The 18,240-nt window shown below is 40.2% G+C and overlaps 1 protein-coding gene across 1 annotated transcript in view; it reads right to left on the bottom strand.

Annotated features, from left to right (window-relative positions):
• The window catches only part of LOC123519782 (cytochrome b5 reductase 4-like), a 32,226-nt gene that overhangs the window by 8,658 nt on the left and 5,328 nt on the right, over positions 1-18,240 (bottom strand). The window contains exons 2-10 of the mRNA XM_045281288.1: positions 17,305-17,475; positions 16,714-16,814; positions 16,366-16,492; positions 15,997-16,211; positions 14,929-15,141; positions 6,803-6,859; positions 6,467-6,697; positions 4,835-4,873; positions 2,466-2,517 (exon numbers count right to left, since the gene is read on the bottom strand). Of these exons, the coding sequence (XP_045137223.1) occupies positions 2,466-2,517; positions 4,835-4,873; positions 6,467-6,697; positions 6,803-6,859; positions 14,929-15,141; positions 15,997-16,211; positions 16,366-16,492; positions 16,714-16,814; positions 17,305-17,475 (1,206 nt within the window). The remainder of the gene's footprint in view (positions 1-2,465; positions 2,518-4,834; positions 4,874-6,466; positions 6,698-6,802; positions 6,860-14,928; positions 15,142-15,996; positions 16,212-16,365; positions 16,493-16,713; positions 16,815-17,304; positions 17,476-18,240) is intronic.

Here is an 18,240-nt window from a genome sequence, read left to right as displayed (position 1 = left end):
AGATGAGCCACAGACGAAGCGGGAGACTCGCGGCGACTCGGCAGCTTCTTCTTTTAGCCTGCGTGTTGTCTTTCCCCATGATATTTGTTTCCACTCCTCTATTGCCTGCTATAATGGATACCATATCTTAGTATTAATATATGCTCATGCCATGAGGATAACCTCAACTCCGTGGCACTGAGTGACAGTGAATTATTAATGAAATACTGCAGTATTTCATTAGTAATTTACTATCACTCAGTGCCACGGAGTCAAGGTTATCCTCGTGGCATGAGCGTATATGAATACTAAGATATGATATCCATTATAGCAGGCAAGAGAGGAGTGAAAACATAAACATCGTGATGAAAGTAACACGCAAGCTAAAGGGTCACAAGAAGAAGAAGCGCCGGTGGCGCGAGTCTCCCGCTTCGTCTGTGGCTCATCTCATCTCTGCTTTATTTTTTGGTATTCCATGTAAGATTTCACTTTATGCCTTACAAAACAATCCTTTCTTGGGGCAAGGTTTGTAAAAAGCTAATAGAAATGTTGTTTTGTGAACACAAATGCATATATACGACAGTAACACCACCTCCAGAGGTGGTGTTCCCAGCAACCTCAGAGCAACCTGAAAGCAACCTTGTCACACATCCCTCCAAGCGTTCATGGATGCCATTTCGCTGCAAGAGGTTGCTCTGACATTGTTAAAGAATCTTTGATCAAGCTCCAGGAGCCAGCCAATTACAACGAAACTACCGCGTTTGGTCCCCCATCCGGCAAATTCAAACCCAGAAAATTCGCTAAAACAGATGTGGTTGTACATTATGCGGATTTTTGGTTTAACTTTATATAATATGTTAAACCGGAAATTCATTAAACAAACATTCGTTAAGCGGAGTATTACTGTAGAGGTAACTCTCGATTTACGCGATAGATGTGTTCCAAGAGGCACTGTGTATATCAAAATTCGTGTAAAACAAACATGCAATTCTCATAAGAAACAATATATAATAGGGGGGATGTGGGATGTGGTCCAAAAATTTTCGTACAAAATTCAGTAATTGCCCGTGTATCCAGATCGCCATTATCCGGAATTGACTACAATCCGAAGCTGCCCCCAAGCGTATTCAAACCTACCGCGTGAGCGATCCCTCGATCCTGCTAGGCAGCAGCATTTACTTCTATGCCCTCCCAGAGCTGGATCCAAGAAACTTTAACATCATCAGAGCAACCTCCTGCCGCAAAATGACATCAATGAACGCTTGGAGGGACGATAACGAGGTTGCTATCAGGTTGCTGGGAACACTACCTCTCGAGGTAGTGTTACTGTCTTAAATATACATTTATATTCACATAACAACATTTTTATTATCCTTTTTGCAAACCTTGCCTCCAAGAAAGGATTGTTTTGTAATGCATAAAGTAAAGTGTTACATGGAATACCAAAAATAAAGCAGAGATGAGATTGGTCGCAGACGTGGCGGGATCTTGCAGCAACTCGGCCACTTCTTCTTCTTGTGATCCTTTTAGCTTACATGACGCTTTCACCACGATATTTATGTTTCCACTTATTTATTGCCAGCTATAATGGATACCATGTCTCTGTGTTCATATATGATCATGCCATGAGGATCACCTTGACTCCGTGGCACCAAGTAATAGTGAATTACCGCTTCCCTCAGCATGAATTACTTGCTTTGGAACTTCATCTAGCAGAGGAGGACTCAGTGACTCAGTGGGGTATGCAATTCTCACTCATACCCAGATTTTGCTTCACTTATATACTGACTATATGTACACCAAAGCAAACTATTGTTATATACAAATAAATGGGTTTTCAACGCTGCCTATACCAACCCATTCTAACCCACCCTAGTCTTAACGTTTCCATTTCTTAGCAATGTAGAACAAATGAATAAAACATATCCCAGCAGTTAGGTCAAGAAATAGGTTAATGCCCATATAAAACATACTAGACATTTAAGTCACTAATGTTTGAAAAAAGCAAATGGAAAGATTTTTTTTTTTTTTTTTTCAAAGCCATGTCCAAATCATTAAATAAATTCCACATGCAATTTGGTCAAGATGAAACAATAAGCAAACAGCTCACTGTGTTTGCTATAATTGACAAACATTCAAACAATATTTATCTTTTTTTGTCTTAATTTCGGTTTACCGCCTGCCTGAAATTACACACCGACACTACACCTCCTCTACCAGTGTTAAAGTCTCAATGTCAGAGACTCCTTGTGTCCTTGTTTTATTATGGGGTTCACTAGTCATGATGAAAGCACTGTGAGGACTGCTGACTATGTTGAGTAATAACTGTGGGCACGTGACGCTGTATCAATTTTTGTGAACAATACCATAAGATTTCTTCAGCCCGCATTATGATTGGCTGCCTGTCCTCGTGATGACACGGTAGTGACGTATCAGCTGTGGCAGCCAATGGGCAGCCAATGAGGACTCTTAGGCAAGCTACCAACCTCCAACCGCCAACAACAATGAATCTTTGTGGATGCCATTTGACAAGGGTTGCTATGAGAGCGGAGGTTGGTATGGAGGTTATTCATACCAACATAGACAAGAACCTGCTTCTTGGATCTGGCCCGCTCTCACTCGCCAACAACTCGAGTAATGATGACGAATTCGGCAAGTTTGTAGCGTTCTTCATCATTCCAGCATGGCAGGAGTGTACATACGTCCCACCACCACTTAAGGCGGAGTCACACTAGCACTTTTTCTGTCGTCTTAGATGATTTATGTCGTTTTTAACTGTTTTATCTACTCTTTCCATCCTCTTGACTCAGACGAAATGCACCATTATCCTCTAGTGCCAATTTTTAGTCAAATTAAGATCTATAGTTTCTAATCAGAACTTTAAGTATAAAATTTAATTTCTTGTTAATTGGAACGATGCTATAATTAAAACTAATTGAACCTTGATACATAGATGTAAATATATATATATATATATATATATATATATATATATATATATATATATATATATATATATATATATATATATATATATATATATATATATATATATATATATATATATATATATATATATATATATATATATATATAATATATTGGTTCTGGCCTAACAATGAAAAGTGGTTCAGTTATTTGTTTACATTTGTGTGACTGCAACCTTCCAAGGCAGAACTTCCAAGGAACAACTGGCCAAGATGAGCTCCTCTGTTGTTTATGAGTAGACAAAACTGTTTGAAGAGTTTCTCATAGAGAGCAATAAAGGTCAAAAATAGCAACAACTTGCTGGGGGTGAAGGGGCCGCCGTGTTTGTTTACAGTTGACAAACGTGACAAAGGCGGTAGTGAGCTTGTGTGTGATGACGACCGGCGACAAAAGTTGGCAGAAAGTTGACGCAAAAGTGTTAGTGTGACGCCACCTTTACTGTTGTGTGTGCATCCCACCACCCCTTGTACTGCTTATGTACCATTTCTTGTTCCAGATTTTACATTTAATGTGCTTTCAGTCATTGTTTTCTTACCCATTTGGGTTATGTACATGTCTTTCCTCAATTTATAAGGGGTTGGGAGAGGAAATTCCGTGTATCCACCAGGGCCTTGGCTGCTATAATCCAGATACATGGGCAATTACTGTACTCTATTTATTTGGCTAAATTAACATGTTTTTATTATTTACCATTCTAAATACTAGAAGTGTATTTAAAGTACAAGGTAAAGCAAGAAATAATAAGAGAAAACAACAAAACAAAGAATATGTAAACACAACACTCACTGCGTCACTGCCTTCACCACTCACACCACAGTCAGTCACCATCTTCCTTTGAGCTTTACTTCTTTATCAAAAATCAACTTATCAAAAATAACCCCACATGCAAAAGATGAAGGACGTTTTGGGGCTATCTTGGTGAATTATAGGCAGATTGAATAGATTCTGTCTGTACTCAGTGCTGGCAGACTGCAAATGAGGCACGAGAAGAGTGGAGCTCCCACCTATCGGCCAGCTGCGGAACTCTCTGGCGGGAAGTTTGAAATTGCGTCTGGCGTTCAGTTTGAAAATGCGGTTGGGCCAAATCGTGTATAAGCAAACCGATTGCACAAATTAAATTAATTATAATATTTTTTCGGTCACGTTATAACAAAAACGCGTAAATCAAACACGCGTACATTGAGAGTTACCTGTATGTCTATCGACTTCTACCCTTCCTTCTTGCTGGAAGTTTGCCTACATTCAGCCAGTTCCTAAAAAGGGTGACCGTTCTAATCCCTCAAACTACTGTTCTATAGCTTTAATCTCTTGCATGTCTAAAGTTTTTGAATCTATCCTCAATAGGAAGATTCTTAAACATCTGTCACTTCACAATCTTCTATCTGATCGCCAGCATGGCTTCCGTCAAGGTCGCTCTACTGGTTATCTTCTGGCATTCCTTATTGAGTCTTGGTCAGTGAGATAATCATAGTGAAGTATTTAATGCTTGTCTGGTACAGCTTTCTACCTCTGTCTCAACATAATCTTTTGTAATGGTGTTATTGTGAGAGTTGTGATGTAAAGCTGTGATGTTGAAGGCAGTAAGAAAAAATAGTGTTTGAAAAGATCATAACAGTCCTATGATATAGAGAGATGGTGGAGAAGCCTGACAGTGAGGTATGGGGTGAGGCAGGGTCTTGGAGGGGGAGATAATACGAATGATGGAGAGGAGAGGGGAGGCCAGAATTGAAAGTCCAGCTATCTCACAACAATACATTTGTTTGTTTGTTTCTAGTTGTCTTCTCTTCTTGATGTTTCTCATTCTAATTCTCGTCAACTTATACCTGTCAGGCAAAAAATTAGAGAGCTAAATGACACACCTCCCTACTTGACTCCTAGCCACATACTGTGTAGGGCATGAGTCAGGCTATGACACAACCACACAAGACATTTAAAAATGGCTTCCTGATGGGAAAAGTATTTAATTATAAAAAAAAAAAAAAACTATACCATCTGGTAATTTAGGGTCTAAAGATTTTGGAGATATAATAGTAATCCCAAAATCTTAAATCCCACAAAATTAAATAAATAAATCCTGCATCTCCCTAAAGTCTGAGTTTCATTTTTTTTTTGGGGTGGGAATTCATATAAGTCAGATATATATATACAGTAATCACCCGCGTATCCGGATTACAAGGCCCTGGCGGATACACAAAATACCCAGATACATGGAATTTCCTCTCCCAACCCCTTATAAATTGAGAAAAAAATATGTACATAACCCAAATGGATAAGAAAACAATGAATGAAAGCACATTAAATGTATAATCTGGAACAAAAAATGGTACATAAGAAGTACAAGAGGTGGTGGGATGCACACACAACAGTAAAGGTGGCATCACACTAATACTTTTCCATCAACTTTTTTTGTCACGTTTGTCAACTGTACACAAACATGGCTGCCCCTTCACCCCCCAGCCAGCTGCTGCTATTTTTTCGTTGCTATTTTTGGCCTTTAATGTTCTTCGGACATCTTTGTCCACTCATAAATGACAGAGCAGCTCATCTTGGCCATTTGCTACATGGAAGTTCTGCCTTGGAGTGTCTCACAGAGAAATGTAAACAAACAACTGAACCACTTTTCGCTGCTAGGCTGGAACAATATATACAGGCAATCCCCGCTTAATGAAGGGGTTACGTTCCTAACAAAATCTTTGTTAAGCGAACCGATTATAACAAGATGACTTGAACTTCCACTGAGAGTAAACAAAGCGAGAGTGCATCATAGTACAGTGAAAGGTTTAATGAAAGTAAAAATGATGAAGTTAAACATTTAGGCAGTTTAATTTATGTCATTATAATGTACACTAATGTATGTATGTATGTAACTTTATAATGTTGATGATCTTAAATTTATGAAGGGAGGGAGAGTGAAACGGGAAAGACACTAACCGGCAACCTATGGAATGTAAACAAAGGGCACATCATCGTCTCACATACAAAACTTATGTATCACATTTTCACAAGGTTTTTCCATTTTATCCATTGTAGAGCCACGAGTTCAGTTGGTTCTTTTAGCTTGCAAGGAAGATACGGTCTCACCAGCCTTCTTAACCCATTCGCCCCGGAAGTTAGAAAACACGCACCGCGCTCCATCCGGGCCGCCCGCGCGCGCCAAGATTTGAAGCTTTAGTATTGAATAATCAATGTTTTAGCCATAAACTCAATATATTCATAACATATTATATATCAGGATGTGTAAAAAATATTTGTATGTTACAATACACTTCCCATTGCTATGCTAAAAAGGAAAACAATACAAAATTTTACTTTTTATATTTTATTACGTTTTTTTTTTTTTTTATTACAGTTCGGGAGATTTCTCCCTGAATCTCTTGGGTGGTGGTGCTGTGATGGCGGAGGTGGAGGGCTGTGAGGGAAAGGTAGAGGTGGAGGGGAGTGCGGTGAAGCCGGAGGTGGAGGGCTGTGAGGGAAAGGCGGAGGTGGAGGGCTGTGAGGGAAAGGCGGAGGTGGAGGGCTGTGAGGGAAAGGCGGAGGTGGAGGGCTGTGAGGGAAAGGCGGAGGTGGAGGGGAGTGCGGTGAAGTCGGAGGTGGAGGGCTGTGGCCTGGTGGTGGTGAAGGTGGGTAGAGGAGGTGTCTTGCATTGGGTGGTGGGGAGTGGTGGCTCCAGGCATAGAGGGTGGTGGTGGACCCTCACCACCCCTACTTCATCCCCACCAGGATCCTCAGACTTGTGGAAAGAGAAAGATAAAATTTAGATTTCATTCAATAAAATAAAGCCTCCATATACAGTACAATATATAATTTGTTTTCATATAATGAATTATATACTTACTAAAATGAAGTACTCCAGCTCCGACACCTGGTATAAGGGCAGCTTCACCCTCTTGCCCTCCATGATGAAAGATGAATGGACCATATAGCTTATAAAAATTTGCGCAATATATGGCAATCATGAATTGCCATATATAATATTTCTGTCTGTACAGATAGCCTATAGTGTCTTATATCAGAGTGAAGCATCTCATTTGCAGTAAACACTGTTATTTATTGTTGAAAAGAGTCGCCTAATATATCTAGCATTTGCATGCCAGTATGTGTACCAAATGGCAACATATACCTGTCATGCAAAATATACATTATTTCAAACACAAAATAAAATGCGCTCAAACAGAGAGAGAGAGAGAGAGAGAGAAAGAGAGAGAGAGAGAGAGAGAGAGAGAGAGAGAGAGAGAGAGAGAGAGAGAGAGAGAGAGAGAGAGAGAGAGAGAGAGAGAGAGAGAGAGAGAGAGAGAGAGAGAGAGAGAGAGAGACACAGACAGAGCTTCAATATGTCAGCACACACACACACACAAACCTGCAAAAACTACGAATGGAAACACTATGAGAGAGAGAGAGAGAGAGAGAGAGAGAGAGAGAGAGAGAGAGAGAGAGAGAGAGAGAGAGAGAGAGAGAGAGAGAGAGAGAGAGAGAGAGAGAGAGAGAGAGAGAGAGAGAGAGAGAGAGAGAGAGAGAGAGAGAGAGAGAGAGAGAGAGAGGAATTATCACCACATAGTAGAGGATAGGGGTGATGAACATGATCTCTCTCTCTCTCTCTCTCTCTCTCTCTCTCTCTCTCTCTCTCTGTAAGCTGGTGGCTGTGGCTGCTACAGCTGACGAAACAGAGAAAAATTAAACCTTCATGCGAAAACTTATTCTTGTCTGCGATATAATAGTTACCTATATTCATTTTCCTAGATAATATACATATCTAAGAGAACGAATGACTGCTGGTTTTCTTGGGTACAGTCATCTAAAACGCTTGACCCGCAAGACGTAATAATACGTCCCCGGACTGGAGGTAAGGCTTCTGGACGTATATATACGTCACCGGACTGGCGCGCATAGCCACCATGACGTATATATACGTCGCCGGACTGAAGGGGTTAATAGAGTCTGCTGACTTCAAAATAGTAGAGACAGTAGATGGAGTCAAGATGGTGGCGAGCAATACTATTAGTTTTCTCGCCTCTCTCGTGTCTGTGAATAATATCCAGCTTCACTTCGAGAGTAAGAGACTTCATGGTCTTCTTAGCAATGCTAAGCGACATTGCAGGGCGTTTTGGTGGTAAGATGAGCAAGGGAAGACAAGCTGCTGCTGACGCTGTTATTGTTTTGAACAGGGGGAGTGAGTGATGCGCGTGTTGCCCACGAGAGGCGCTGGTATATTCAAAAGCCTGTCGGCTTGCGTGATACGGCAGTGCTTTCAAACTCGGCAAAAAATTACCTGGATAAAACTTTGTTAAAGCGAGTTTGGTGTTTGTTACACGAGTGGATGGTAGTAAAATGAAACCTTCGTTGTAGCGAAATTTCATTGTGTGAACCTTCGTTAAGCGGGGTTGCCTGTGTGTATGTATATATATATACATATATATATATATATATATATATATATATATATATATATATATATATATATATATATATATATATACATATACAGTAAAGTCCCGGTTACGCCGGTCTCGAGTTACGTCAAACTCGTAGTTACGTCAGTCCACTATAAGGCAATTTAAGATTAAAAAAATTGAAAATTTATAAATCGTAAAGTGTGGGATTTATTGTTATTGTTGGGGGTTGCCCGCCACACCGCCCGCCTCACACTTGAATACAATAACACCCTGCCTCAGTTCCACCACACCATCGCCCCTGGCAAGAGTGTTATCCTACTTCTGTGTTTACTGGCTCAAGTTCTTAGTATCTTGCTCAATGGCACCACAGAGAAAATTTCTTAGTGACAGCAGTGATGCTAAGAAAAGGAAAACCATTATGCTACAAGAAAAAGAGGACATAATTAAAAGACATGAGAAGGGAGGCAGCAGCTGTGTGTGAGGAAGGGAAGAAGAAAATGGGAAGCCTGTTACCATAACAACGGGGAGGTTGACAACCTTGAGGGCTCGCACACCCATCACAACAATAACAACTCCGGAGCCTTCGCCTGGGCCACATGACACTCGCAGCTCACTTGCACCATCTGCACCTGTCTGCTGATCCCTATTGCCCTTTCCTATTGCATTTCCTGCTTCACTGCCCATGCTTCTACTCCCACCGCACTGCACTACGCTCCCAGCTGTCCACCCTGTGGGCGTCACAACATTCGACCTGCCCATCCTCCTGGCGGCCTCAGGCGTCCACCCCTCTCAGCAACCTGCAGTTCTTTGCGTTCGTGGCCCTAATCAACAACAAAAACAAGCTTGTGTTTCATATTCCTACATAGTTGTAAATAATATAACAATATAACCTTTAACTTACCTGAATGACCATAAACAATGATTGGTTGAAAACTCGATAATATGCTTTGAAATGTTGAAATGTACGGAAACTCGAGTTACATACAAAATCGACTAATGTCATGTTTCAGGAACGTAACTCTGACGTAAACCGAGACTTTACTGTATATATATATATATATATATATATATATATATATATATATATATATATATATATATATATATATATATATATATATATATATATACAGACAACCCCCGCTTAACGAAGGGGTTATGTTCCTAAAGATACCTTCGTTGAGCGAAATTTCGTTAAGCGAATCAATTATAACAAGTTTAACACCTGACCTGAACTTCGATTGAGAGTAAACAAAGTGAGAGTGCATCATAGTACAGTGAAAGGTTTAATGCAAGTAAAAATTATGAAGTTGAACATTTAGGCAGTTTAACCCCTTCGCGCCGGATGTTAAAAAAGCCCGCCTGTATGATATACGGGTGGTAGTGCCATGCGCCCGTGTGCGGGAAACTCGTGCAAGCTTGTCATACTTGTCGTCTTTGTGTATTATGCTGCTATTTTTTAGTCACTATATCGCCTTAAGAGGAAAGTGGACGCTTCTCTCTTAGAGAGAGAGAGAGAGAGAGAGAGAGAGAGAGAGAGAGAGAGAGAGAGAGAGAGAGAGAGAGAGAGAGAGAGAGAGAGAGAGAGTGACATTTGCTAATATTTTAGACACAAGCGGACGCATGTAGCTTATCTTCGAGAGGAAGAGGGAGAGGAGGTAGGGAGAGGAGGGAAGAGAGAGAGAGAGAGAGAGAGAGAGAGAGAGAGAGAGAGAGAGAGAGAGAGAGAGAGAGAGAGAGAGAGAGAGAGAGAGAGAGAGAGAGAGAGAGAGAGAGAGAGAGAGAGAGAGAGAGAATTGAAAATTTGTTGTGTGTGTGTGTGTGTGTGTGTGTGTGTGTGTGTGTGTGTGTGTGTGTGTGTGTGTGTGTGTGTGTGTGTGTGTGTGTGTGTGTGTGTGATGAATGTTACAAGGCGGGACGATGTAACTTATCTTCGAGAGGAGAGAGAGAGGGAGAGAGAGAGAGAGAGAGAGAGAGAGAGAGAGAGAGAGAGAGAGAGAGAGAGAGAGAGAGAGAGAGAGAGAGAGAGAGAGAGAGAGAGAGAGAGAGAGAGAGAGAGAGAGAGAGAGAGAGATGGGAACAGTCTATGCCATTGGGTAATTTTAGACACAAGGCGGGATGCATGTAGCTTATCTTTAGTGATTGGTGGAGACAAGGATGGTGGGTGGAGCACTAGGATTTCAAGGACAGCATACGGCGTGTGTAGTTGGTATCCAACACACTATACGGGACAACTGAACTGAAGAAAGCTCAGAAAAGAAATATGACGCCTACGTAGGCGTCACCGTATTTGCTACTGGGGCTTCATGACGCCCACGTAGGCGTCACCGTATTGAAGGGGTTAATTTAAGTCATTATAATGTACACTAATGTATGTATGTACGTAACTTTATAATGTTGTTGATCTTAGATTTATGATGGGAGGGAGAGTGGAACGGAAAAGACACTAACCGGCAACCTTTGGAATGTAAACAAAGGGTGCATCATTGTATCACATACAAAACTTGTGTACATTTCCACAAGGCTTTCCATTTTATCTATTAGTTCAGGTGGTTCTTTAGCTTGCAAGGAAGATACGGTCTCACCAGCCTTCTTAATAGAGTCTGCTGACTTGAAAATAGTAGACAGTAGATGGAGTCAAGATGGTGGTGAGCAATGCTATTAGTTTTCTCGCCTCTCTCATGTCTGTGAATAATATCCAGCTTCACTTCGAGAGTAAGAGACTTCCTGGTCTTCTTAGCAATGCTAGGCGAAATTGCAGGGCGTTTTGGTGGTATGTTGAGCAATGGAAGGCGAGCTGCTGCTGATGCTGTTATTGTTTTGAACAGGGGGAGTGAGTGGTGCATGTGTTGTCCACGAAAGGCGCTGGTGTATACAAAAGCCTGTCGGCTTGCGCGATACGGCGGGGCTTTCAAACTTGGAAAAAATTACCTGGATAAAACTACGTTAAAGCGAGTTTGCTGTTCATTAAACGAGCAGATGGTAATAAAATTAAACCTTCGTTGTAGCGAAATTTCTTTGTGTGGACCTTCGTTAAGTGGGGGTTGCCTGTATCAGTGTATGTATATATATATATATATATATATATATATATATATATATATATATATATATATATATATATATATATATATACAGGCAACCCCCGTTTAATGAAGGTTCACACAACAAAATTTCGCTACAACAAAGGTTTCATTTTACTACCATCTGCTCATTTAACGAACACCAAACTCGATTTAACGAAGTTTTATCCATGTAATTTTTTCCAAGTTTGAAAGCCCGCCGTATCACGCAAGCCGACAAGCTTTTGAATACACTAGCAGCTGCAAATACTAAGGCCTGTCTCAGGAGAAATCCTGGGACACCTGTAGAATCAAGATCAAGATCAAGCCTCTCATGGACAACACGCACCACTCACTCCCATAACAGCGTCAGCAGCAGCTCGTCTTCACTCGCTCAACTTACCACCAAAACTCCTTGCAATGTGGCTTAGCGCTCCTAAGAAGACCAGGAAGTCTCTTACTCTGGAAGTGAAGCTGGATATTATTCACAGACATGAGAGGCGAGGAAACTATAGCACTGCTGGCCACCATCTTGACTCCATCTACTGTCTCTACTATTTTCAGGTCAGCAGACTATTAAGAAGGCTGCTGAGACTGTATCTTCCTTGCAAGCTAAAAGAACCACCTGAATTCGTGACTCTACAATGGATAAAATGGAAAGCCTTGTGGAAATGTGGTACATACGTTTTGTATGCGGTACAATGATGCGCCCTTTGTTTACATTCCACAGGTTGTCAGTTAGTGTCTTTCCCATTTCACCCTCCCTCCCTTCGTAAATTTAAGATCATCAACATTATAAAGCTACGTACATACATACATTAGTGTACATTATAATGACTTAAATTAAATTTAACTGCCTAAATGTTAAACTTCATAATTTTTACTTTCATTAAACCTTTCACCGTACTATGATGCACTCTCGCTTTGCTTACTCTCAGTGGAAGTTCAAGTCAAGGGTTAAACTTGTTATAATCGGTTCACTTAACGAAGTTTCGCTTAACGAAGTGTTTTTTTTAGGAACGTAACCCCTTCGTTAAACGGGGGTTGCCTGTATATATATATATATATATATATATATATATATATATATATATATATATATATATATATATATATTTTTTTTTTTTACAGTAAGGCCTATAGCGCCTGTAGGCACACTTGAAGAGTGTATGGGAAGCGCTGTTCAGCTTCCGCCCATTAGTGGCGCAGGCAATTTTATTTATACTGGTACCCATATTAGGGCCCATATCACCGCCAAAGCTCATCTTGAGTGTAACCACCTAGAACCTGGGTATCATGGTGACATTTAGGTAACTTTAAACCACTCGACAAATGGCAAAGAGTTTTAAGGCTGTACGTGGTGGGATTCGAACCTACGCTGTGGATCGCCTGCCTGATCCCACGCTCACCACCTTATCCACTATGCCACTATATATGTATATATATATATATATATATATATATATATATATATATATATATATATATATATATATATATATATTTACATCTACTTATGAAGATGATATTAAGTTGAGATTATAGCATCATTCCAATTAGCAAGAAAATAAATTTTATTATAAAAGTTTTGGTTAGAAACCATAAATCTTAATTTGACTAAAAATTGACTTTAGAAGAAAACAGTGTGTTCCGTCTGGCTCAAGACGACGGAAAGAATTGACAGAACAGTAAAAAAAAACAGCAGAAATCGTTGAAGACGACGGAAAAAGTGCTAGTGTGACGCCGCCTTAAGTGCTGCTGCCTAGTGGGATTGAGGAATTGCTCACACGGTGGGTTTGAATATGCTTGGGGGCAGCTCCGGAAAGTAGCAAATTCCGGATAATGGCGATCCGGATACGCGGGCGATTACTATAGTACCAGAAGAGGATGTGCACAATCCCGTGGAAGTGGTGTAAGCAGAGGAAGCGCAGGTGGATGATAACATCCTTGACTCGGAGGTGGACAGCAACGGCGAGCGCTTGTGAGGGGTGAAGACATTGGCATCCAGCATTTATTTTTTTACTAGTGTTTACTTTTATACTGTGGGATTATTTTTGATAAGTGGATTTTTGATCAAGTGAAAAATCTGGTGACTGACTGTGGTGTGAGTGGTGAAGGCAGTGACACAGTGAGTGTTGTGTTTACATATTCTTTGTTTTGTTGCTTTCTCTTATTATTTTTTGCTTTCTCTTATTATTCCTTGCTTTTCTCTTTACTTTAAATACACTTCTAGTATTTAGAACGGTAAATAATAAATAGAGTATTTTGTACGAATTTTTTTAGACCACATCCTGCATCCCCCCTATTATCTATCGTTTCTTATGAGAATTACAAGTTTGTTTTACGCAAATTTTGAAATATGCGATGCCTCTTGGAAGGCATCTATTGTGTAAATCGAGAGTTACCTATACTAACTCTGTACAAGAGCCTTATCCGTCCTTGTCTGGAGTACTCTTTGCATGTTTAGGTGGGTTCCACTCAAAAAGTTTTATTGATAGGTGGAATCAAAAGCATTTTGTCTCATGAACTCCTCTCCTCTGACCAGCTGTCTGCAGCCTCTTCCTTACCACTGTAATGTTGCATCTCTTGCTACAAGGGCCTTATCCGTCCTTGTATAGAGTACTCTTTGCATGTTTGGGGAAGTTCCACTTACACTGTTTCATTAGATAGGGTGGAATCAAAACCTTTTCGTCTAATGAACCCCCTTCCTCTGACTGACTGTCCTCAGCCTCTTTATCAACACTGAAATGTTGCATCTCTTTCTACCTTTTATCATTATTTTCATGTTAACTGTTTTACTGATCTTGCTAACTGCATGCTTCCCCTCCTTCTGCAATCTTGCTGCACAAGGCTTTTTTCTTCTTCTCATCCCTATTCTGTCCATCTCTCTAATGCAAGAGTTAACTAGTATTCTGCATCATTCATACCTTTCTCTGGTAAATTCTGGAACTCCCTGCTTGCTTCTGTATTTCCATCTTCTTACAAATTGACTTCTTTTAAGAGGGAGGTTTCAAGACATTTGTCCTAAATTTTTGGCTAATTTTTATTGGAGCTTTAAGGGAGCTGGCATTCAAGTGGGCCTTTTTTTTTCTTTTTCTTTTTTTAACCTTTTGTTGCCCTTGGCTGGACTCCCATCTTGCATAAAATAAAAGCTAAAATCTATTTTTTAATCCATGTCAGCTTAATCAATGATGATACTCAATCAATCCTCCATACTGGACTTGAAAATAAACATACATGTTGCGATACACAATAACACCACAATTACGGTGAAGTGTCTTCAGTGCACCAAAACAAATACGTACATCTTTAGGTTGTCATTTCAGTCTTGCCATTAACAGAAACATCAGTGTTCCATTCTGACACAACCACATCACAAGCTTCCCATCTCAGGCAAACAATAGTCTTTAGCTTGAGTCAAACTTCCTTCCTGAATATATCTGAATGAGCTAAGACTGAGTTAACATGCACAAAGTTTTGTGATATCAAGACAGCAATGGCAGCCTCACCTCCATATCTTTGCCTTTGATGTGTTGACCGTGGCCAGGCAGCGTCTTGCCCACTCGACTCCACCGCACTCCTGTCTCTTGCTTCTGGAGGAGAATGTCCACCTTCCCTGCACTGCCACCTATCCTCACCTCAAATTCATGAGACACAGCCTTATCCAGCTCCAGGTGCACCACATACACCATATCCTGAATGTAGCACACCACCTTCACCACCTGCAGGAAATAAGATCACTTCTCAGCCCCTTGACACATCTCCTACACTAATATACATCACAAGTTCCTCCAGGACAATATTTACACATTTTGCTCATATGTAGTGTCAGGTTACCACTCAGACTGTTGATAGTAATATTTCATCAAACATACACAACCATCACAAGAAGGGCCATATAAACCACAATAGTATGGTGGATTTTAGTGGCTCTGAAATTGGTGCCATCCTAAATGAACATGGTAAAGCACAGAGTATTAAATAAGTGTCAAGGATAAAAGGAGTAGTATGGTAATTTTGTCTTTTTCTTGCCTATTTAATATCTGATGGAAAAACAAGCAACACCAAAGAAGAAGCAGTCATAGAAAGTAATTATTTAAAGAAATTTATATAGTCATAAATCTGAACTTTGACTGATTTAATAATTTGACTTTAAAATGTCTCACTGAATTTTCCCATGTTATTAACTTACTCAACACTATCAAACATTCATCCACATAAAACTTCCCAATCATTTAAAAGCACAGTAAAGGTAAAATTTCTAAAAGTTATAAAGACATGAATAAACACATTTATCCCGCAAAATAATTTAAAAGCACAGTAAAGGTAAAATTTCTAAAAGTTATAAAGACATGAATAAACACATTTATCCTGCAAAATTTGCCTTCCTCATCATTCAAATCAAAATAAAATTTCTTAAGAATCTAAAGACATAAAATAAACACACATTCACTCCCAGAAAAATTTGCCTTCCTCATCATTTCATAGTACAACAACATTCCTAAAGGCTATAAAGACAAGAACAACTCCACAAGATGCTGAAGAGAACCCTTAGTATACCCTGCCGCAGCACTCACCGCCTCCCGCTTCAGTACCATAACACGCTCCTTGGTCATGTGTTTCCAACGGGTGTACACTGCCAGGTTGATCAATGTGTGGGTCTGGAACCAGTCATATTTCGGGCTGGGTAAAGGTGATGGAGTGAGTGGGGACACCAGTGGAGATGTGGCACTGGGCAATGTCTGGGCATTTGTGTTGGGAACTGATAAAGAATTCTTCTGTTCTGTAGCATCTGAAAAGGTATCAAGGATGTAACATGAGGAACTCAGTGTAGATGGATATTATGGATATTTCATTCAATAACATGGAATCCTCTCTTCATAAGACACAATGCAATACTGGCAACTGAGAGTGTGTGTGTGTGATGACATAGAGGAAGGACTCACTGAGAGTCTTGGGTGAGCTGCGACCTAAAGGTAGGAAAGAAGGTTTAAGGAAGAAAGGACGGCTCTCTACCAACCGTCCCACCAGGCACTTCTGCAGCATACCCTCAAAGTTGACCCACTTGTGCACCTGAAGAAGAGGACACAGAGGTGTGAGACAACAACACTAAGGGAGAGTGAAGAAACCTGAGCATAATATTATAGCTCATTTCACTAGGTACACTTTTAAGTACTACAGTTTATATTACACTTGTAGTCTATTTCTATGAAGATCATGCAGCCCACATGTTGTAGTGATGGAACAGTACATATTGTAATAATGATGATGGCAGTCAAGCTGCTCCTACCAACCTCATTGAAGAGGTGTGTGGCATCTTGTCCAGCACCGCGCATCAGTTCCTCTTCACCACCAGGATGGAACTCCATGTAGGGCGTCACATTGTACACCTTGCCTGGTGGGGGCACAGAGGTATGACATGCATGGCAAACATAATATATATATTGACCAAGACAGATGTAAACACTGGTAAAGCACATCCACAGACACATATGGAACATTCACACCTCACTAACAAGTGTGGAATGGATGGACCTCTCATAAACCAATGTTTCAATCAGTACAAGAGACATCATTAAAATTACATATTACAGAAATCATGATGAACACATAAATAAGGCATCAAAGTGCATACTATGCACATATAAAACATAGAATATGAACTGTTTAAAAACTCCTTGCTGATCCAAACACTACTCTGCCTGATCTTTGCATGGCAATCATGGAAGCACAATTATTATAACTTTCCATCTGCGAGCATGCAAGTATAACACTCAGCCTTGGCAGTGACCTATACAGATGGCTTATTGACCTACACATGTGACCTAAAGATGGAATTGACCTTAAGTTGCTCTCCTGGTGCACACAGCCAGGTGACCACTGACCTTTGAGTGCCATCCACGCATCATTCCTCTTGTTGTGTTTGGCGAGCTCCTGCGGTGTGACATCAAGCAGCGTGCCCTTGGTGCCAGCAAGATCAGCTCCTGAGTGGCCCAGCTTCACCCAGTCCATAAGACTGCGGCCAGGCTTCAGGGCAGTCTTGTTCCGAGGATTGCCTGGCACAAATAGAATTTTTAAATTACTAAGAATTTCTTCCTGTGCTCAGTTATACATCATATTCTTTCTTTAAGATTTCTTCATATGTCCATTTATTTATTTATCATATTCATATGCATACACACAAATGTACACACACACACACACACACACACAAGATACTAGGTTTGGAGGAGAGGGAGCATCGTCAAGACTGGACTTGGTCTTTAGTACAGAGCCAATGGTCATTGAGGAGATGAGGGTGGAGTGCCCTTTAGCAAAGAGTGATCATGCAGTTTTGGAGTTCAAGGTGATAGACGAAGAGAAATCTAGAAGAAATGAAGAATATAAAGTGGGAAGATGGAATTATGCCAAGACAGATTTTGGAAACCTAAAGAAATTCTTTCAAGAGACAAATTGATGAAATTCAAGAGTGCTAAGGAGCAAATGAAAAGTGGAAGGAATTTATAAAAATATACAAAGAAGGTGAGAAAAATTTGTACCAATAAGACAACATAGAGAAGTTGGAAAGCAGGACTGGTTTAACGATAGATGTGAAAAGGCTAGAACAAGAAAAGAGGATGCATGGAAGAGGTGGAGAAGGAAAAGACGGATTAAGCAGTGGAAAGTTACAAAAGAGCAAGAAATGAATATGTGTTGATTAGAAGAGAAGAAAGAAAGAAACAAGAAAAGGATATAATTGATAAATGTAAAGACACACACACACAACAACATCAAAAATAGAGAAAGTATTGAAAGTTTAGAAGTAAATGGAGTATGCAGTG

The sequence above is a fragment of the Portunus trituberculatus genome, chromosome 46 (genome assembly GCF_017591435.1).
Source record: "Portunus trituberculatus isolate SZX2019 chromosome 46, ASM1759143v1, whole genome shotgun sequence".
NCBI classification, from domain to species: domain Eukaryota; kingdom Metazoa; phylum Arthropoda; class Malacostraca; order Decapoda; family Portunidae; genus Portunus; species Portunus trituberculatus.
Note: the sequence above shows the minus strand (reverse complement) of the source record. Positions and strands in the feature narration are given on the sequence as shown.